Source organism: Corapipo altera, unplaced genomic scaffold (assembly GCF_003945725.1).
Source record: "Corapipo altera isolate COAL_440 unplaced genomic scaffold, ASM394572v1 0, whole genome shotgun sequence".
In the NCBI taxonomy this organism is placed as follows: Eukaryota; Metazoa; Chordata; class Aves; order Passeriformes; family Pipridae; genus Corapipo; species Corapipo altera.
The window spans coordinates 75665014-75681316 of NW_020884872.1; the positions used below are offsets into that span (position 1 = coordinate 75665014).

Genomic DNA, 16303 nt, shown 5'->3' on the forward strand with positions numbered 1-16303 from the left:
TTTCAGTCTTCATATGCATTGTATTCTGGGGATGAAGTGTAAGAGAAAAAACTAAAGAATACAAGCTTGGTTCTTTGGAAAGTATTTATTAACTCTGCACTTAACTAACTGAATATATTTTTAATATTTTGTACTTTTTAAATGTGAAAAAGAATACCTTTTTAAGGTAATGCTGTCTGCTTTGAATTACAATGAACACACAAAATGTGAAGAATCTGTTATTTAATATTTAGTATTTTAAACATTTATTTAATGTGGTTTGTCTGTGCCATCTGTTTTAAAATATGCCTTAAAACCTGACACAGGCTTCAAGCCGTCAAGAAGATGAACAAGTGGTCCTTGTCAGAACAGATGAGAGTGGAATGGCATGGCCTGTGACTGGACCAGCTGAGCCAAAAGAGGCAAAAGGAGGACGGAGAAAGCGACAGATGGTAAGTTTTACAAGTGTGAGTATTAAAGTGTAATTATTAAATAATTTTGCAGTTTTACTTTGGTGATGTCATAATTAATGAGTGTCTTATCAGAATGTCAATAGGTAGCTAAAATGTTTCTTTCAGAAGATGATTGTAATTAAGTGCTAGAGTACATGTTTATTAAGCATATATTAAGTTTATTTTCAGATTGTATTTCCCTAGGGATCACTTTACAGCTTACTTAAATGCACATTCATGGAAAAGTAGGTTTTTCAAGTTATCACAGTCTCTTAGCCAAGTAGTTTATATTCCATAAAGTTATGTAAATAATGAAGATTAGCAGAGCTGAATATTTCCAAAATAAGAAAGATTTTACCAAGATAGTCAGGTCTCGGGGCTAATTTTACTTTTCTTCTAATAAAAAAAATGGCTACTGCTGGTAATAATAATTATGACCTAATCTTTGTAAGAAAGTGCTTTGGGGAACAAGAAGTTTGTTCTTGATTGGCAGAACAGATCATTTTGCAGCACTGCTATGGAGGAGCAAAAGGCATAAGAGACCGAGGAATTTGTTGTCATCCTCCTGTTGTTTCCATTTTAGAAAATGCCATCTTGCTGTGTGTTAATGACCATTCCCTGTGCTCCTTCAGAATTTAGTTAAGTTGTAAGCTAAAGGAAATCTGTTCTTTTGTGCACTCTGTCTAAAATGGCAACATTTCCCAACAGAGGTACCATATTCATACAAGTTTTCAGTACACTCTGTGATTACTGTGTTTCAGTAGTATCTGTGACTTTACAAAAACTTTTGAATTGTCAATAATAAAAATTACTTATTAAGCTTATTAACTGTTTCAGTGAATTACTCTACATCTTCCCTGAGTGATAATGTTGTAGCTCTGATACCTTAAGGATGTAAAGGATATAGTGATTGTGGAAAGAGGCTACATTTTTATTTATGCATACTGATGCAGTTGAAGAAGGGGAAGATATTATTTTCCTTAGATAAAATGAAGCAGTCAGCCCAGTTGTTTCAGATGCGCTTAGCTTGATTCATGATTCTTTAAACTTGTTGAAATTATTAGGATCTGAATTTCATAGCTGATCTTTCTCATTAGGAAAATATTTATTTTCAATATGTTTGTTTCCAGGTCCCTACTCATGTAGATAAAGAGAGAGTACGGTATTTTCAGGATGATGATAATACGGACCTGAAGGATTTGGTCAAAAATGAGAAGATGAGGACAGCAGAGGATCAAAACTCGCTGTTCATGCGTATGGCATCAAAGGTAACGTGTTGTGTGTGTGTATTTCTAATTAAACATGTCATTATTAGAAATATCAAGGAGAATATGAGGCCTGAGTGCTCTAGGTATGTTGCTTTTAGTTGAGAATTCTTACTGTCTTGAGTAGTAATCAAGTCTATTGTAATATGGTCCTCGAGATGTCATCAAAGTGATGGAAACCTGCACACATGCAGGAAATGTGGTGTGTTCAGTTCCTTCATAGATGTGTTTGCATTGTTCCTTTGCCTGTAGAATTTGACATGGTTGAGGTGAACACTTTTAAAGTGCATTGTATATTAATAACTTATGCCCAACAAAGCAGATTTTCCTCAGATTAGTGACAGAGAAAAGCACAGTTTTCTTTGTGTTTAGAATGTCACTTATATCTAGAAGTTAAAAGAGTCAGTGAGATTTGAAGCAAACTGCATGAATTTCCATCAGAATGACTTGGATAATGAGATAATTCATGCTTACAGGCTACACAGATTTATGCAGTATGGTTCCACGAGTGATTCCACTTTTAAGAGCAGCCAACTCACAGACAGATACTGCAGCCCAAGTGGAATGATTATTTTCTGTCATCCAAATTGAGTAATAAGGCATACTTTTTGCACTTGGTATGCAAGTGTTTGACAGAGACGATTTCCAATACCTACAACATATGGTTTCTCTATCATACTTCAATTTTTACTATGTTACTGCCCCAATATTTTATGCATCACCAAACAGGTTCTGAAAAAGATTGTTTGCATGGAATTAAGTATCATCACAGACAAAATTTTATTTTTCCATTTATCTGAGGCAGACAAGATCCCGGAGAGTAGGTTTTGGGTTGTTTGTTTGTTTGTTTTTTTTAATTTTTGAAAATTAGGCTTCATCAGATGGAACTTAAAATAATTGTAAAAGACATGATAGTGCCCAGTAGAAAATATTTAGCTTGATGCCATAAACCTTTTGGCAGGAAGTTCTTCTGGAGAGATTATCTGAACTTAGTGTGGTTTATGCATCTTCTCATTCAGCTGCCTCTGGTAGAAGTTCTCATTTTATCCCCCTGACATACTCAAAAAAAAATAATACCCTTGGGGTCCAGTTAAACAAACATGACTTGTTGCCAATATTTAATTTCTTTCTTTACCTTCCTGTCCTAAAAAAAACCCAAACACACAAAAATTTTCTTCATGACTTGTGCAGTGGTGCAAACTGTTAGCATTTATTAATCAGCATATCTGTCATGCAAACACTTTAAAGTAAACAGAAGTTTAAGGACACAATCAAACTTTGTACTGTCCACATCAAATGACAAAAAGCATAACAGAGGGAAATGCCATTTTCTCAAGGACCTTCTTCATCTTGTGTTGTTTTGTCTCCATTAAGTATTCTCATTATGAGAGATAACTTTCATGATAAATTGTGCTTGGGGGGTGTGCATATGAATGTCTATATTAAAACATAAGTGGAATGGATTTTAAAGAAATTCTTTAACTCACATATGGGCATTGAAGGTGAGTTTGTAAATCCATATCATCATGTCATTCTGAAATTACTATTAACGTGCTCAATTTGTTCTCTGTTTAGTGCTTTCGTGTGGCTGCTTCCACTGAACAGTTTAGAGGGTTGCTTTTTGTGCTCTTGACTCTTTTCAGGGATGTGTAAATAAAACCAGACTGATTTGAGCTTCCTGAGTTTTGGTAATAGCAAACGTTTGCAGTGCCCCTCTGAAGATGTAGTAGGAAATGCTTTCAAAAAGAGAAATTTTTTTTGCTTGTATTTTTCCAAATGCAAATAAAAGACCATTCAGACTTTTTTTCTGAGAAATGTGTGTATTTATCCAGTAATTTGCTTGTCTTGCATTTGGACTTTCTAAACTTTTTGAAAAATATTGTTTGTCTATTGGTGTATTTATTGATTCCAAGTTTCTTCACTTCAAAATGGAAAATAACTTTTGACTCTAAGAGCCCTGAACTGTTTTTCAGCTGCCCTTGGTTTAGTTTTTGTAATTTTGACATTAATAATGCAAGAAAGACTACCAAACTTGAAGGGAGATCAAAGATTTCTATATTATTTAGTTTTGTAAGTCTTCAAAGGCAAAAATTCTGATAATTTTTCTTCATAATTTTTTGTTCTGTTCTTTTTTTTTTCTATTCAATTTCGAAATGCTGATCATTTTTGAAGTTCTTGATGACTGAGACACGTAATGCAAGAGCAGCTATATGAGAGATTCACTCAGCCAGTATTCTCTATGCAACAGTGACTGCATAGGAGAAAGAGAATAAGAACAGGTCACACTTCCAGTGATGCAGCTTGTACTTTCCTGGCATTTAGCAATTTGGAGGTTTTAATGCTACCTCCTTACCTGATATCTTTCTCTGGTTTATGAATAGCTATGTGAATTAGGGATTAGACTGAATATCCCCTGTTACTTCCTTTTGGTGGCTCCTCATCTTCCATTTTATCACCTGTACCTGTTGCTAAAAGGCATGAGCTATAATTGAATTTAAAGAAAACAGAAAAACACATCCTGTATGTGTAACATCTTGGGTTAGCATTCTAGTACCTGTAGCCAGCTCCTCTAGGAACTAGTTACTTGCACTATAAGGATTTCTGGGGCAGTGGTAAAACTTGATCAGTCTAGAAGTGGTACAGAAATGGCCTGGTACAGTATGTAGCTGTTTTAAAAATACAAATTTGGTACAAATGAGGGTGAACTTTGGGAACTGAACTTCTTTATCCATGTAGAAGAATAAAATGTAATGTAGCATTTAACTTCTATAAAGAAGCAATTATGAAGAAACGTAGAGTCTCTTTAGTGGGAGTTTAAAATGAGCACATAAGGGGAAAATGCTTGCAGATGTATGTCACTGGTGAAAACCTTCTAAGGGAGTGAACACCCTCTCAAAACAGGATAAAACTTTGTTTGATTGTTTTTATTTAAAAATAATCCAGTGGTGGGAGAACAGAAGAAGAAAGAGCTTCTGGAGGTTGACAGAAAAGTCACAGTAAGAACCCAACCATTATTTAAAAAGTACTGCTCATGTCCAAGTAAGGAGAATGAAAAAGAGAGTGAACCTAGCAGGCTTAGAAGGCAGTTTTGATGAGAATGGGGAAAAAATTATCTTGAGGGAATTTAAGTAATTATTTTGCGTTTGCTAAAAACTAAAAAACTAGGAGTTAGATTCATTGAAAGCAAGAAACCAGCAGGAATGTGGTATTTAAAAACGTGATCAAGGGTTAATTAGAACATTTAGAAAAGATAAGTGCATGCTAGAAAGACTAATGAACTATTTGCATTAATACCCTCTATAAATGGGGTCAGAGTGATTGTTTTGCGTGAACCGTTATTTACATGAAATAAGTGGAAAAACTGTCTCAAGTTAAGTGTCAGTAAAATTAATTTTAGTTCAAATTTATAGAAATCCAGTCTTTTAAAATGAAAGTCAAATTTGAGATGAATGATAATCAGTGACTAAAACTGAATAGTCCTCACTTAAGTGAGGAAGTGAGAGAAGTCAGGTGTGACATGCTCAGCTGTGAACTTATGAGTGTTATCTTTATTCACCCTGAGGAACAGAAGCTGGCAAGTATAACGGCAACCTTTAAAAAGAAAACAGAGGGCAGGAGTAAATGGTAATTTTTTTTAATTAAAGGAGGTTACCAGTGGATTTGTTGGGAATTTCTTTTGTTCAACACATACATAAACCATCTAGATCTGAGAATTAGTTATCGTTGTGTAAATATGCACGACTGTCAAAAATAGAGGTCACTGTAAATTGTAGAATTTCAAACTACAAAACTGGAATTTTTCTAACATTGTGAAACATATCTGAACTGATTCTTAAGATTCACTTTAGAGAGTTTCTTGAGAGACGTACATATTTTAGTGATGTGAGTTATCTGTTCTATTTTAAATGCTGTTGGAAAGAGATTATGGGTATAAAAGGAATTAAAATGTCTAGCTCAGACACAGGAGATTATGCTATAGACAGAAAGAGATCCCATCGTAGGTATTGAGGCAATAAATTCAGATGAAAGTCAGGGTTGATGAATGCAAAATTATGGTAATTGTTGAAGCTGCGTGAAGCCGTGACTGTGCATATACCACGAGAGGCTGTTGATGCTTGATTTGAGAGTCATTGTGAATCTGCAAACATCATCTCCGTGCTGGTGGGATTAAAAAGAGAAACAGAATTTTGGAGGTTGTGAAAAGGGAGAATTTAGGACCAATTTAAAGTGTATAAGGCTACTGTAGTGCACCCATGGTGCACCCATATCTTGAATGCTACCCACTCTGGTAATGCATACTTTGTGGTCAGAGGCACAGAATGGTGGCCATTTGAAGAAAACCTAAGTAAACAAAATTTCTTCAACCCGGGGGGTGGGTGGGTAGGTAGGGGAAGGCAGCTAGACTAGAACAATTGGCATAAGAGTTTAATAGAAAACAACAGTGTTTGTTTGTCATATGGGATGTGGTCACAGAACAGAGTTTGACGTGAATTGGGATTTCTTTTTCAGTGAAGAAGGACATTGTAAAACTTGTGCTATAGAGCATGAGATGCTGTGGAGGCCTTAATTGTGAGTGGGAGCAAAAAAAAGGTATAGCAACTTTGTGAAATACAGTTTCATTGGTAAATATTAAACAGGGAAATCTAGATAGGCTTTTGGCTCAGGATTTCCACAATGGTATGCTGAGCTGCAAATATGTAGCAGAAGAGTCAGCTCTATGAGGTTCATTTATGCTTTTCCCCATATGTTTTAACCCTTGCTGGAGATTGATTTTGCAACATAAAGCAATCACACTGGGTAAACGAGCAACTGAGTTTAGTATGTTCCACTCTAAAGGCTTTTTTCTTTTTTTTTTCTTTCTTGTTTTGTTTGGTTTTTTAAGGATAAAATTTCTTAATAACTTTACAGGAATGTATTGTGTTTCCTGGCTTATGTAACTGTTTTATTTTAGTTTTAGAAGGCTCTGAAGTTCCTATGGACTTCAGTGAGCTTTGGGTCAGATGCTATGTAAAGTGGGATTTTTTTGTTACTAGGCAAAGATGTACTATATCACATTATTTTATTAGAACAAGCTTCTTGAATGGACACCTAGCTCTTGAATAATCTTTTAAGATTGAGCTGTGTTACTTATTTACTAGCTAAGTGTACTGGAGAATCTACTCAAAGTAGGTGTTTTGTCAATTACTGTTGCAATGTCCAAATTCTAATTCATGGTACTGTAGTCCTTCCGTCCATGCAATGTCACGTTTAGGTTTTGAAGGTGTTTTTGTGTGGCTTTCATAAAAAGAAGCATCATAGATGCCAGTTGTTCTTCTCTGTTAAGATCTGAAATGCTTTTGGTAGTTTCTGTGCAGGTGATTCCCAGCTCTTGTCACCACAAAATATGATGTCTTCCCCAGATGGTGATTGTTTCTTGATCCTAAATTAAGAAACAGACTCCTAGGCATCCTGAGGTTTCCATGTCTTTCCATGTCTGTAGAATGCATTCTTATTCACGGCATAACAAGATCAGTGTTGGCATTGAAGTGTTGGCAGCGGTCTGAAAAATTTGAGTGTGATCACAGATATTCTAGATGCTTTATTTATGTACTTTATAAGCCTTTACCACATAAAGTATCTGCATTAAGATCTGGGGCTCAGTGAGGTAGTCTTCAAAATTCTTCCATCTCTCCTCAGTGGAATCAACAAGGTATTTTATGTCCAGCAGGAAGTCTAGCAACCAAATCTCTTCTGTCAGTTTTAGTTTGATAACATAGTGCACGAATTTGACGCATATGAATTAATTGCTCTTTGTGCCTTCATCTGAGAAGTGGAAAAATCCACAAAAATTAATCTGTTGTGTTTCAGAAGAGCGGTGGGAGGAAACTGCTGCAAGTCTATAGGAGATCCTATCGGATGGGAGAAGGGAGACCCTGTCCCTTAAATTCTGTTCAATAATTTCATTCATCTTCTCTATCTGAACTGACTGCAGCACTATTATTTCCTTCATGGATTTTCCCAGGGCTTTTATCACTTTCCCAGACTATGCCAAAAAGATAATTCCAGCCACGTGGCTGTTGAGTATGGGGGAAATAGGCACTGCTCTCAGAAATGGGAATGGAATAAGAAAGACACACGGGCATGTTTTATGGCTTTTACACATGCTCTACTCTAGATGAGTGTTACTTTCCTGATATTTAGTGTTTTAATGGTATTTCAAATGAGATACAGGCTAGTTGTTATGAATCTCTGAAGATAATGACATAACTGCAGTTTTATAAAGGGAGATGGAGATGTTGAAATAGAAGGATATAATTCATGAAAGGATTTACTTTCTTAGATGGGACTTGGAAGAAATGTCAGTACACAGACCCAAAATCTCTATCCATAAAACCTCTGTCTAATCCCATTGGCACGTGAAGGTCTATATAATGTTGTCTCATACCTGACTCCCACTCAGATTCACAGACTAAGCATCTGTTGTGCTCAAACCATATTCGTTCTCATTAAGTCTTTTACCCACCTGTAAGGTTTTCGTTTCTCAAGAGCTCCACAAAATCAGATGGAGAGAATATGCCATCTCCTTGCTATTTGTTTACCTGTTGAATCTTCATTTAAAATTTATATTCCGATTTATGATTCCCCTCTTGTCCATTCTCCTTTTTTTAGTCATGGTTCTAATACAACCCAGTTGTACTTGAGGACATTACCTCCTGTTACCTTTTGGCTTCTGTTCAGAGGAGGCTGATGTGGACATGAGTTACCTCAGACGGTTTGAAATAGAGCCTCTCCCACAGCCACCCCATGCATGCTATTATGTCACATTTATTAAGCTAATGAAAAAGGCCCTGTCACGTGAAAGGTGGGAGTTTAGATTTTCAGTCATCGGTCCCTCAGGAAAGTTGAGAACCTGGTGTCTGACAGTCTGTCAGCATCTTGTAAGGAGACCCATTGCCAACAGATTCACAAGATCGGAGGTTACCAAAACCTCCCTTGTTTGTGGGAGCTCAACAGAGCCAGGACACCACAGCGGGTCCTGCCAAGGTGTTTGCTGCTGCTGGCAACTGCAAGGACTTGCTTTAACAGTTTATGGAAAAACACTTTTTATTAATACAAATTGTGACAAATTAATAAGGTTCAAAGGTTGTCGGTGGTAGTGTCTACTGCAAAAATATATTTTAAAGCAGTCTACGTATATTAAGCAAGCACAAGCTCTGATATGAAGCAATCTAACTAATATGCTATGGGGTGAGCACAAGCAAAAGCTCTACTCCTAAAAGCAGCATTTAACACGCATGGAGTATATTTCTCACCCAGGGCGTCCCTCTGGGGAGGGAGAAGACGGACTCAGCCCATCGACTGATCCCAACAGTTTCGGTGGAGGTCTTCTCCCACTTTCTCCCTATCCCCAACTTACTTTTATACTATTTTCTTTATATTTGGGAGGAGTTTGAGTGTCTCTAGTCATAAATACCTTTTATTTCTGATTGGTGTATTTAATGGGAGGGAGTGGTGGTCGTGGTTTGGCACCTTAGGAGGAGTTCGACAGGGTTATTGCTTTCAGCAGCAGAACATCTTGATTCTCCCTTATCAGACAGATACTGTATGGTGTCAGTACCACAGTGTTCTCCCATTCTGTTGGGATTCGAATGGAGGGGGGCCACATAGCCTCCACTTTGTTCCACACTCCGTTCTGTTTCTGTGAGCAGATGTTTATCGTTGTACTGGGGAGCATGTCAACCTCAGTCCATCAGGGAGCTGCAACTGCTTTTTACCTTAAAATTCTGCATTTCCTCTAGGTTTAACTCTATCCATCATCCCACAGGCCCAAATCTTTAATTTACAGTGGCGAAAAAAGCTTTCTTTAAACAAAAACTTAAACTCCAACACTAATCTTTTTGATATATGGAAAAAAAGCAGACCTTAAAGTTTGATTCTTTCATGTTTCACTGTTATGTCTAAAGGAAAAAAACCCCACCTGTTTGAAGTTACAGTGTTTTTACTTTTAACTTTATTCAGCTTGGAAAGCGGTTTGGGTTCTTACTACTATAAAAGCATGACTATAGGATTAAAAAAAGTCAGCAAAACATTTGAAAACTATTGTGGGTTTGGTTTTTTTTTTTTTTTACATTACAGTTTTAGAGTACAGAATATGTGTGAAGTCTTAGGTTTTCACTACTGATTGCTTTAAGTACCCTGTAGTTCCTTCAGCTCTTGACTGTTGTAAGTAGTTCAATTTTCCCAAATTCATGCTGTTAAGACTTATATAATTCTTTCACTTATGTCAGTAGATGCTTGTGGGTGTATAGAGACTGATTTCCAGAACATTACCTCAATAGCAATTCCCTTCTATTTGTATGTATAAATTCTACTAAGGCATTTCTGTTCTTTTTGATTATGTTTTACTAAAAGAAAGTGAGAATGATTATTTTGTGTTGCTCATCAGGCCATTTTAATTTTGACCATAAACTCCTTTTATTTAAAAGTCTCTGCAGCAATCCCTAACATGAATTTCAGCAGTGAAAAATACAAAACTTTATTAATAATGCTGACCTTCCTTTATGGATTTAGCCAAGAGATATGCTGGTATTACAGGTTTGCAAAAAGGGTTTGCATGTTACCTTTCATTGGTTCTGTAAAATGGAAAATTGCTTTCAGCCTTATCATTTTTACTTGCTGTGCAAACCTACCTGTTGCACAGCTTTGCATTTCCATCACCATGAACCAAAATAATAGTCTAGAAAAAAAATGTAGAAACTGAAGTAAAAAATGCAGAACGCTTGCTGCTACTATTGTTATGTAATAAACCTTTTTCTCCTCTTTCTTCACATAGTGAAGCCATTCTGGTACAGTATTTAATAGACATGATAAAACTCTAACAGAGCTCTAGTGCACTATTGTTTTTTACATTTACTTAGAGATCATGTTCATGGTTTGCTGCAAAAAAATTAATATGAAAACCCAAGAGAAAATGATTTCAAACACCTTGTTCTTCGACTGCTACATTTCAGTTCAATGCAGTAAACAGTTTTCTGTGAATATTGAGTGGACACAAAGTTAAAGCTGTTCCTGCATTTGGAAACAAATCAGCAGCAGTCACAGCTGGGTTAGGAAAGAAAACCTGGAAACAGTAAGAACTATCTAGTTGCAACCCATATTAAATGAGTGCATAAGCATTCTTCTGGAATTATGTTAGAATTACAAGATGTGTCGCAAATGAAGACTTGTGCAGAACAGTCTTTTCTAGGCATTAAAATTATGGCCAGGGTTAACTGTAAAGTTAAATGCTAATAACACTTTTAATAGCAGAATTCTATGTCTGAAGGTATTTTGTTTGGTTGACGCTTCATTTCGTTGACTTGCATATAAAGTTTGATCTGTCCTATTAGCTAATTATAACAAAATCTGCAGTTTTAATTTCAAATAACAGAAAGAAACCATTGAGCAGTACTCTGTTGTCTCTTTATTGCTTGACCTCTGCTGTTCAAAGGTAGTCCTGAACTACCTTGCTCATCGACATGGCTGATAACCTTTTCCTGTCAGTGACATAGGCCTTGAGAGCACTCTATGCATTGATATGTTAAAATCTTTTGATACTATGTATTTAAAATATTGGTTTTTTCCCTGGGATGATAGGTGTTGGAAGTGCCTGTTTCCTGAATTATATGTTGAATTAAACCTACAAATTTAGATGTCTGTGCTTGCAGGGAGATCAGAGTTCTAATAAAGTTTACATTATAATATTCTGCCTTGATTTGTCTTAAGCAAATGCTATTTGAAATCAGAAAGACTTTTCAGAGGTGATCTTGTTGTTAACAATAGGTGCCAAATGCTGAATAAATTTAAATGTAATGAGATGTATTCTTATGTCTCTGAGGTTTGTATTCTAAAATAATAGTTTATTCTCCTTTATTGCAGCTTCCCAAAATATATTATGATACAACATTCCACAAATATTAACTCTGTCATTTAAAGTTGAAGACGTCAGTGTTGCCATGACAATTTAAAACCAAACTGATACATTTTATACAATCTATAGACTTTTTTTTCCCCACAAATTTTCCAAGCAGATGCACTTTTATTAGCTTATATGGAAGTAACTCCAGCTATGATTGCATTAGGAAGAAGACAGGAAAAGCAAAAGTTCAATAGTTGCATGCAAAATGGCACAAGCAAATAAGCAGAAAAATAACTGTACAAAAAAAACTGAAAATAGCCAACACTGGAACCATGCGCGTGTCTTTTGTTGCCGTGCTAACTGTGTTTAATAGAATTTCCTGTTTTATCCACAAATTTGCAGAAGGGGAAAAAAATTGTACTTGAGGTATTATATAGGTATAATCCCTGATGATTAGGAGTTCTGTCTCTTAGCATTTCCTTTCAGTATCACAGTGATATTAAATTCTTAAGTAGGGCTTTTTTTTCCGAAGGGCCACCCAAAGAGCAAGTGAAAGCAGCAGAGGGAGCGATAAGAGACACAACGCCCAGCACACTTCAAATGTAGCGTGTAGGCAGCCAGCAGTGTATAAGACTCCAGGGGTTTTACTGTGGAATAAAAAAAGCAGAATTGGTTTAAAATTTAACTGTGAGATACAGTTCCAGTGGTCTGAACATATGTTGGCAGAAAAACGAGACTGACCCTGCAGTCTACCATGTACAGATCTGCAAGAGTTACTTTAGGAAGTAGCCCAGTGCCTAGGTGCCTGATGGCTTCACTATCATAACAAATTAAAAAGGACATAAATTATTTTATAAACAGAATGTTATATAATGAAATTATCCATGTAATATAATCATATTGTTTGTGGTAATTATCATGTTAAGGATTTAATCAGCAAATAACAACATTGTAATTTTTCCCTCTCTCAAATCATTCTCCTGTATGCATAGTCAGATGCTAATTTCTTTCTAAAGCCCTATGCTGAATGGTTAGAGATCTCTCTCCTTTTTCTTGGGTTTTGGCCACATTTGCACTGTATTTGAGCTGTCCAAATGAGATCCCAGAGGGTTTCTGAGAGAAGTTTGGATGCCTTCCCTGACTGCTGTTTAAATGTTTGTGTATTACAGGCCTTTCTTGGCCAGGGCAAGCAAAACTGTGATGCTGTTCCGTTGATTAAACCAAAAGTGCATCCTGGTTGTGGAAAATGGACCATTCTTTATTGGATGCGGAGGGAATATAGTTACCAAATATAAGGAAAAGGCTGAGGTACTTAACACCTTCTTTGCTTCAGTTTTCAACAATAAGACAGGTCATCCTCAGGATAACTGGCCTCCTAAGCTTTTAGACAGGGATGGGGAGCAGAATAGCCCCCCTGTAATCCAGGAGGAAGCAGTTAGTAACCTTCTGAGCCACTTGGATCTTCACAAGTCTATGAGACCAGATGGAATCCATCCTAGGGTGATGAGGGAGCTAGGGAAGAAGTTTGTAAAGCTGCTTTCCGTCATTTATCATCAGTCCTGGCTCACTGGGGAGATCCCAGATGACTGGAAATTGGCCAATGTGATGGCCATCTGTAAGAAAGGCTGGAAAGAGGATCTGGGAAACTACAGGCTTGTCAACCTGACCTCATTGCCCAGCAAGGTGATGGAGCAGATCATCTTGAGTACAATCGCACAGCACCTACAGGATGGACAAGGGATCAGACCCAGCCAGCACGGGTTTAGGAGGGGCAGGTCCTGCTTGTCCAACCTGATCTCCTTTTATGACCAGGTGACCCGCCTGGTGGATGAGGGGAAGGCTGTGGATGTGTCTACCTGGACTTCAGCAAAACCTTTGACACTGTCTCCCACAGCACACTCCTGGAAAAGCTGACAGCCCATGGCTTGGACAGGGGCACTCTGTGCTGGGTTAGGAACTGGCTGGAGGGCTGGGCCCAGAGAGTGCTGGTGAACGGTGCTGCATCCAGTTGGCGACCGGTCACTAGTGGTGTCCCCCAGGGATCAGTGTTGGGACCAGTTCTGTTTAGTATCTTTATTGATGATCTGGACGAGGGGATTGAGTGTACCATTAGCAAATTTACAGATGACACCAAGTTGGAGGTGAGTGTCAATCTGCTGGAGGGTAGGAGGGCTCTGCAAAGGCGCCTGGACAGACTGGATAAATGGGCTTAATCCAGCGATATGAGGTTCAACAAGACCAAATGCTGGGTCCTGCACTTTCGTCACAACAACCCCCTGCAGTGCTACAGGCTGGGCACAGAGTGGCTGGAGAGCAGCCAGGCAGAAAGGGAGCTGGGAGTTTGGATTGACAGGAAGCTGAATATGAACCAGTAGCGTGCCCAGGTGACCAAGAAGGCCAATGGCATCCTGGCCTGGATCAGGAACAGTGTGGCCAACAGGACCAGAGAAGTGATTCTTCCCCTGTACTCAGCACTGGTGAGGCTGCACCATGAGAGTCCAGTTCTGGGCCCCTCAGTTTAGGAAGACATTGAGGTGCTTGAGTGTGTCCAAAGAAAGGCAATGGAGTTGGTGAAGGGACTGGAGCAGAAGTCCTATGAGGAGAGGCTGAGGGAGCTGGGGTTCTTTAGCCTGGAGAAGAGGAGGCTCAGGGGAGAGCTCATCACTCTACAACTACCTGAAAGGAGGTTGTAGCCAGGTGGGAATCGGTCTCTTCTCCCAGGCAAAGTAGGACAAGAAGGTACAGTCTTGAGCTGCATCGGGGAGATTTAGATAAGACATTTTGTTCACAGAAAGAGTGATTTGGCATTGGAATGGGCTGCCCAGGAAAGTGGTGGATTCTTCCACCACTGTTCTCTGTCCCTGGAGGTGTTTAAGAAAAGACTGAACACAGCCAGTCTCAAGTGCCATGGTCTAGTTGACAAGGTGGTGTTCGATCATAGGTTGGACTCATGATCTCAGAGGTGTTTTCCAACCTAGTTGATTCTGTGATTCTGTTGGATGGTAGAAAGGACGCAGTTGCACAATTACGCTGTGAGACGTGGGAGGCAGTGTCATTTTGCCTGGTGCTAAGAGTCCTAAAGCTGCCTGTGTGTTAATCAGTGCTTGCCAAAAGAGAAGGGAAAGTTGGAAAACAGAGGGTGTATAGGAAGGAAGAACATGGCAGATAAGCCCAGAACAAAGTAAATGAAATAGGAAAAAGAAGACTGGGAACTGTGGAAGTGATCTGTCTAAGCATGTTAACTTAGCTCAGCTCTCAGCTTTGGCCAGTGTCTGATAGAAAGAAGGACTTCATGTGCATTGCCTTTATAGATATCTGAATTTCCTGTTTTAGGAATTTTAGACAATTCAATGATGTTTTGTAGGACATCCTGACTTTAAACTGATATATCAAAGCAACTTCCTGCTTCTTTCTGATCTCTGTACAGCACCTGACCAGGAAGGACAATACTAAGCAATATAAGCACAGTGAGGAAACTAAATGCACAACTTCATGCACTGACTTTCATGTTTAGCAGGTGTGGTGCTGCATCTGTGATGCAATTCTAGTACATCAGCATAATTCCTTCTTTGGATGTCTACTAACTCTGTCTTTTGAATGGAAGAAGATATGTGTGAAAGAAATCCGTTTTTAAATTATTACTTGCTTTCCTAATGGCATTTTGGAGAACGCTTTCTTCTTGTTCTTTCAATTCTCCTTTAACTTTTTTGGAGAGATTTAGTTATAGCCCAGTAATGCAATTGGCAGAACACATTGGGCGCCTTATTGTTCAAATTGGAGTATAAATGTTTTAAAAGAGAATTTCCATTTTCTTCCCGAATAACTTTTTTTAAAAGGCCAGTATTTAGACTAGCAGTTGAAGAGTACTCTGTAATCTGCCATGGTAGCAGCTACATTGTATTTTATTTCACTTTTGACACTGATATTTGGCATTTATAGGACTTGAGAGGTAATCATATTTAAGGAATTCTAGCTTTTAAAAGTTTTATTTTTTTTTATTGGTACTGACCAGGAATATGTTAGTAATGTTCATTGCTACTTTTGCAGTATTGCAGAGTTAAGTGTCATTAGTGTTTGTTTGGTTGTTTGTTTTTAAGACAGAAAACATTTCTGAATAGATTTTCCCACTTACATATCTTATTTCAGTAGAAGTATGAATTCTTGCTGGATGATATTTTTGCCTGATTTTCATTTTCTGTACTTCCTGAACCGTTTTGAAGTACATTGGAAGGACACTGTGGTAATAGGAAAGTTGCAAAAAAATTGTTATTCCTTTCATGGCTGCTATTAAAAGTGAAAATATATCTTATTTTAACACTCTTTTAAAGTAATCTAAAGCATGTGATAAAACACATCAAGAAATGAGGATTCACAGGAGCAGGGTCACCATCTGTAACTTGGTCTCTTTGTCTCAGAAGTGCAATTTAATGGCACTGTGAATTAATGTGCTAGACTTACGACCTGAATAAAAGTCTTATAAACATCTCTTTAAAGCTATGAAAAAGGGAAAAAAAGTAGCCTGTTGTTTTTACACTTTGTCCTTGTCTGTTTTCATTCACAAAGGGAAGGGGATAGTTCTTGAAGAGCATCCAAGTGGACCTGAATTATTAATGACTAGGCTTTTTTTATTGCACGAGTAGGTTGAACTTTTTTCTAAGACCCTGCTTACTTCAAGCACTTACTTAATGTCTTTGAAGCTGGGGTGTTGGTTTCTTGAATTGCATTGCATT

The 16303-nt window shown here is 37.7% G+C and overlaps 1 protein-coding gene across 1 annotated transcript in view; it reads left to right on the top strand.

Moving 5' to 3' along the window:
* The window catches only part of CWF19L2 (CWF19 like cell cycle control factor 2), a 71277-nt gene that overhangs the window by 40164 nt on the left and 14810 nt on the right, over positions 1-16303 (top strand). Inside the window, exons 11-12 of the mRNA XM_027663159.1 lie at positions 306-431; positions 1562-1699. Of these exons, the coding sequence (XP_027518960.1) occupies positions 306-431; positions 1562-1699 (264 nt within the window). The remainder of the gene's footprint in view (positions 1-305; positions 432-1561; positions 1700-16303) is intronic.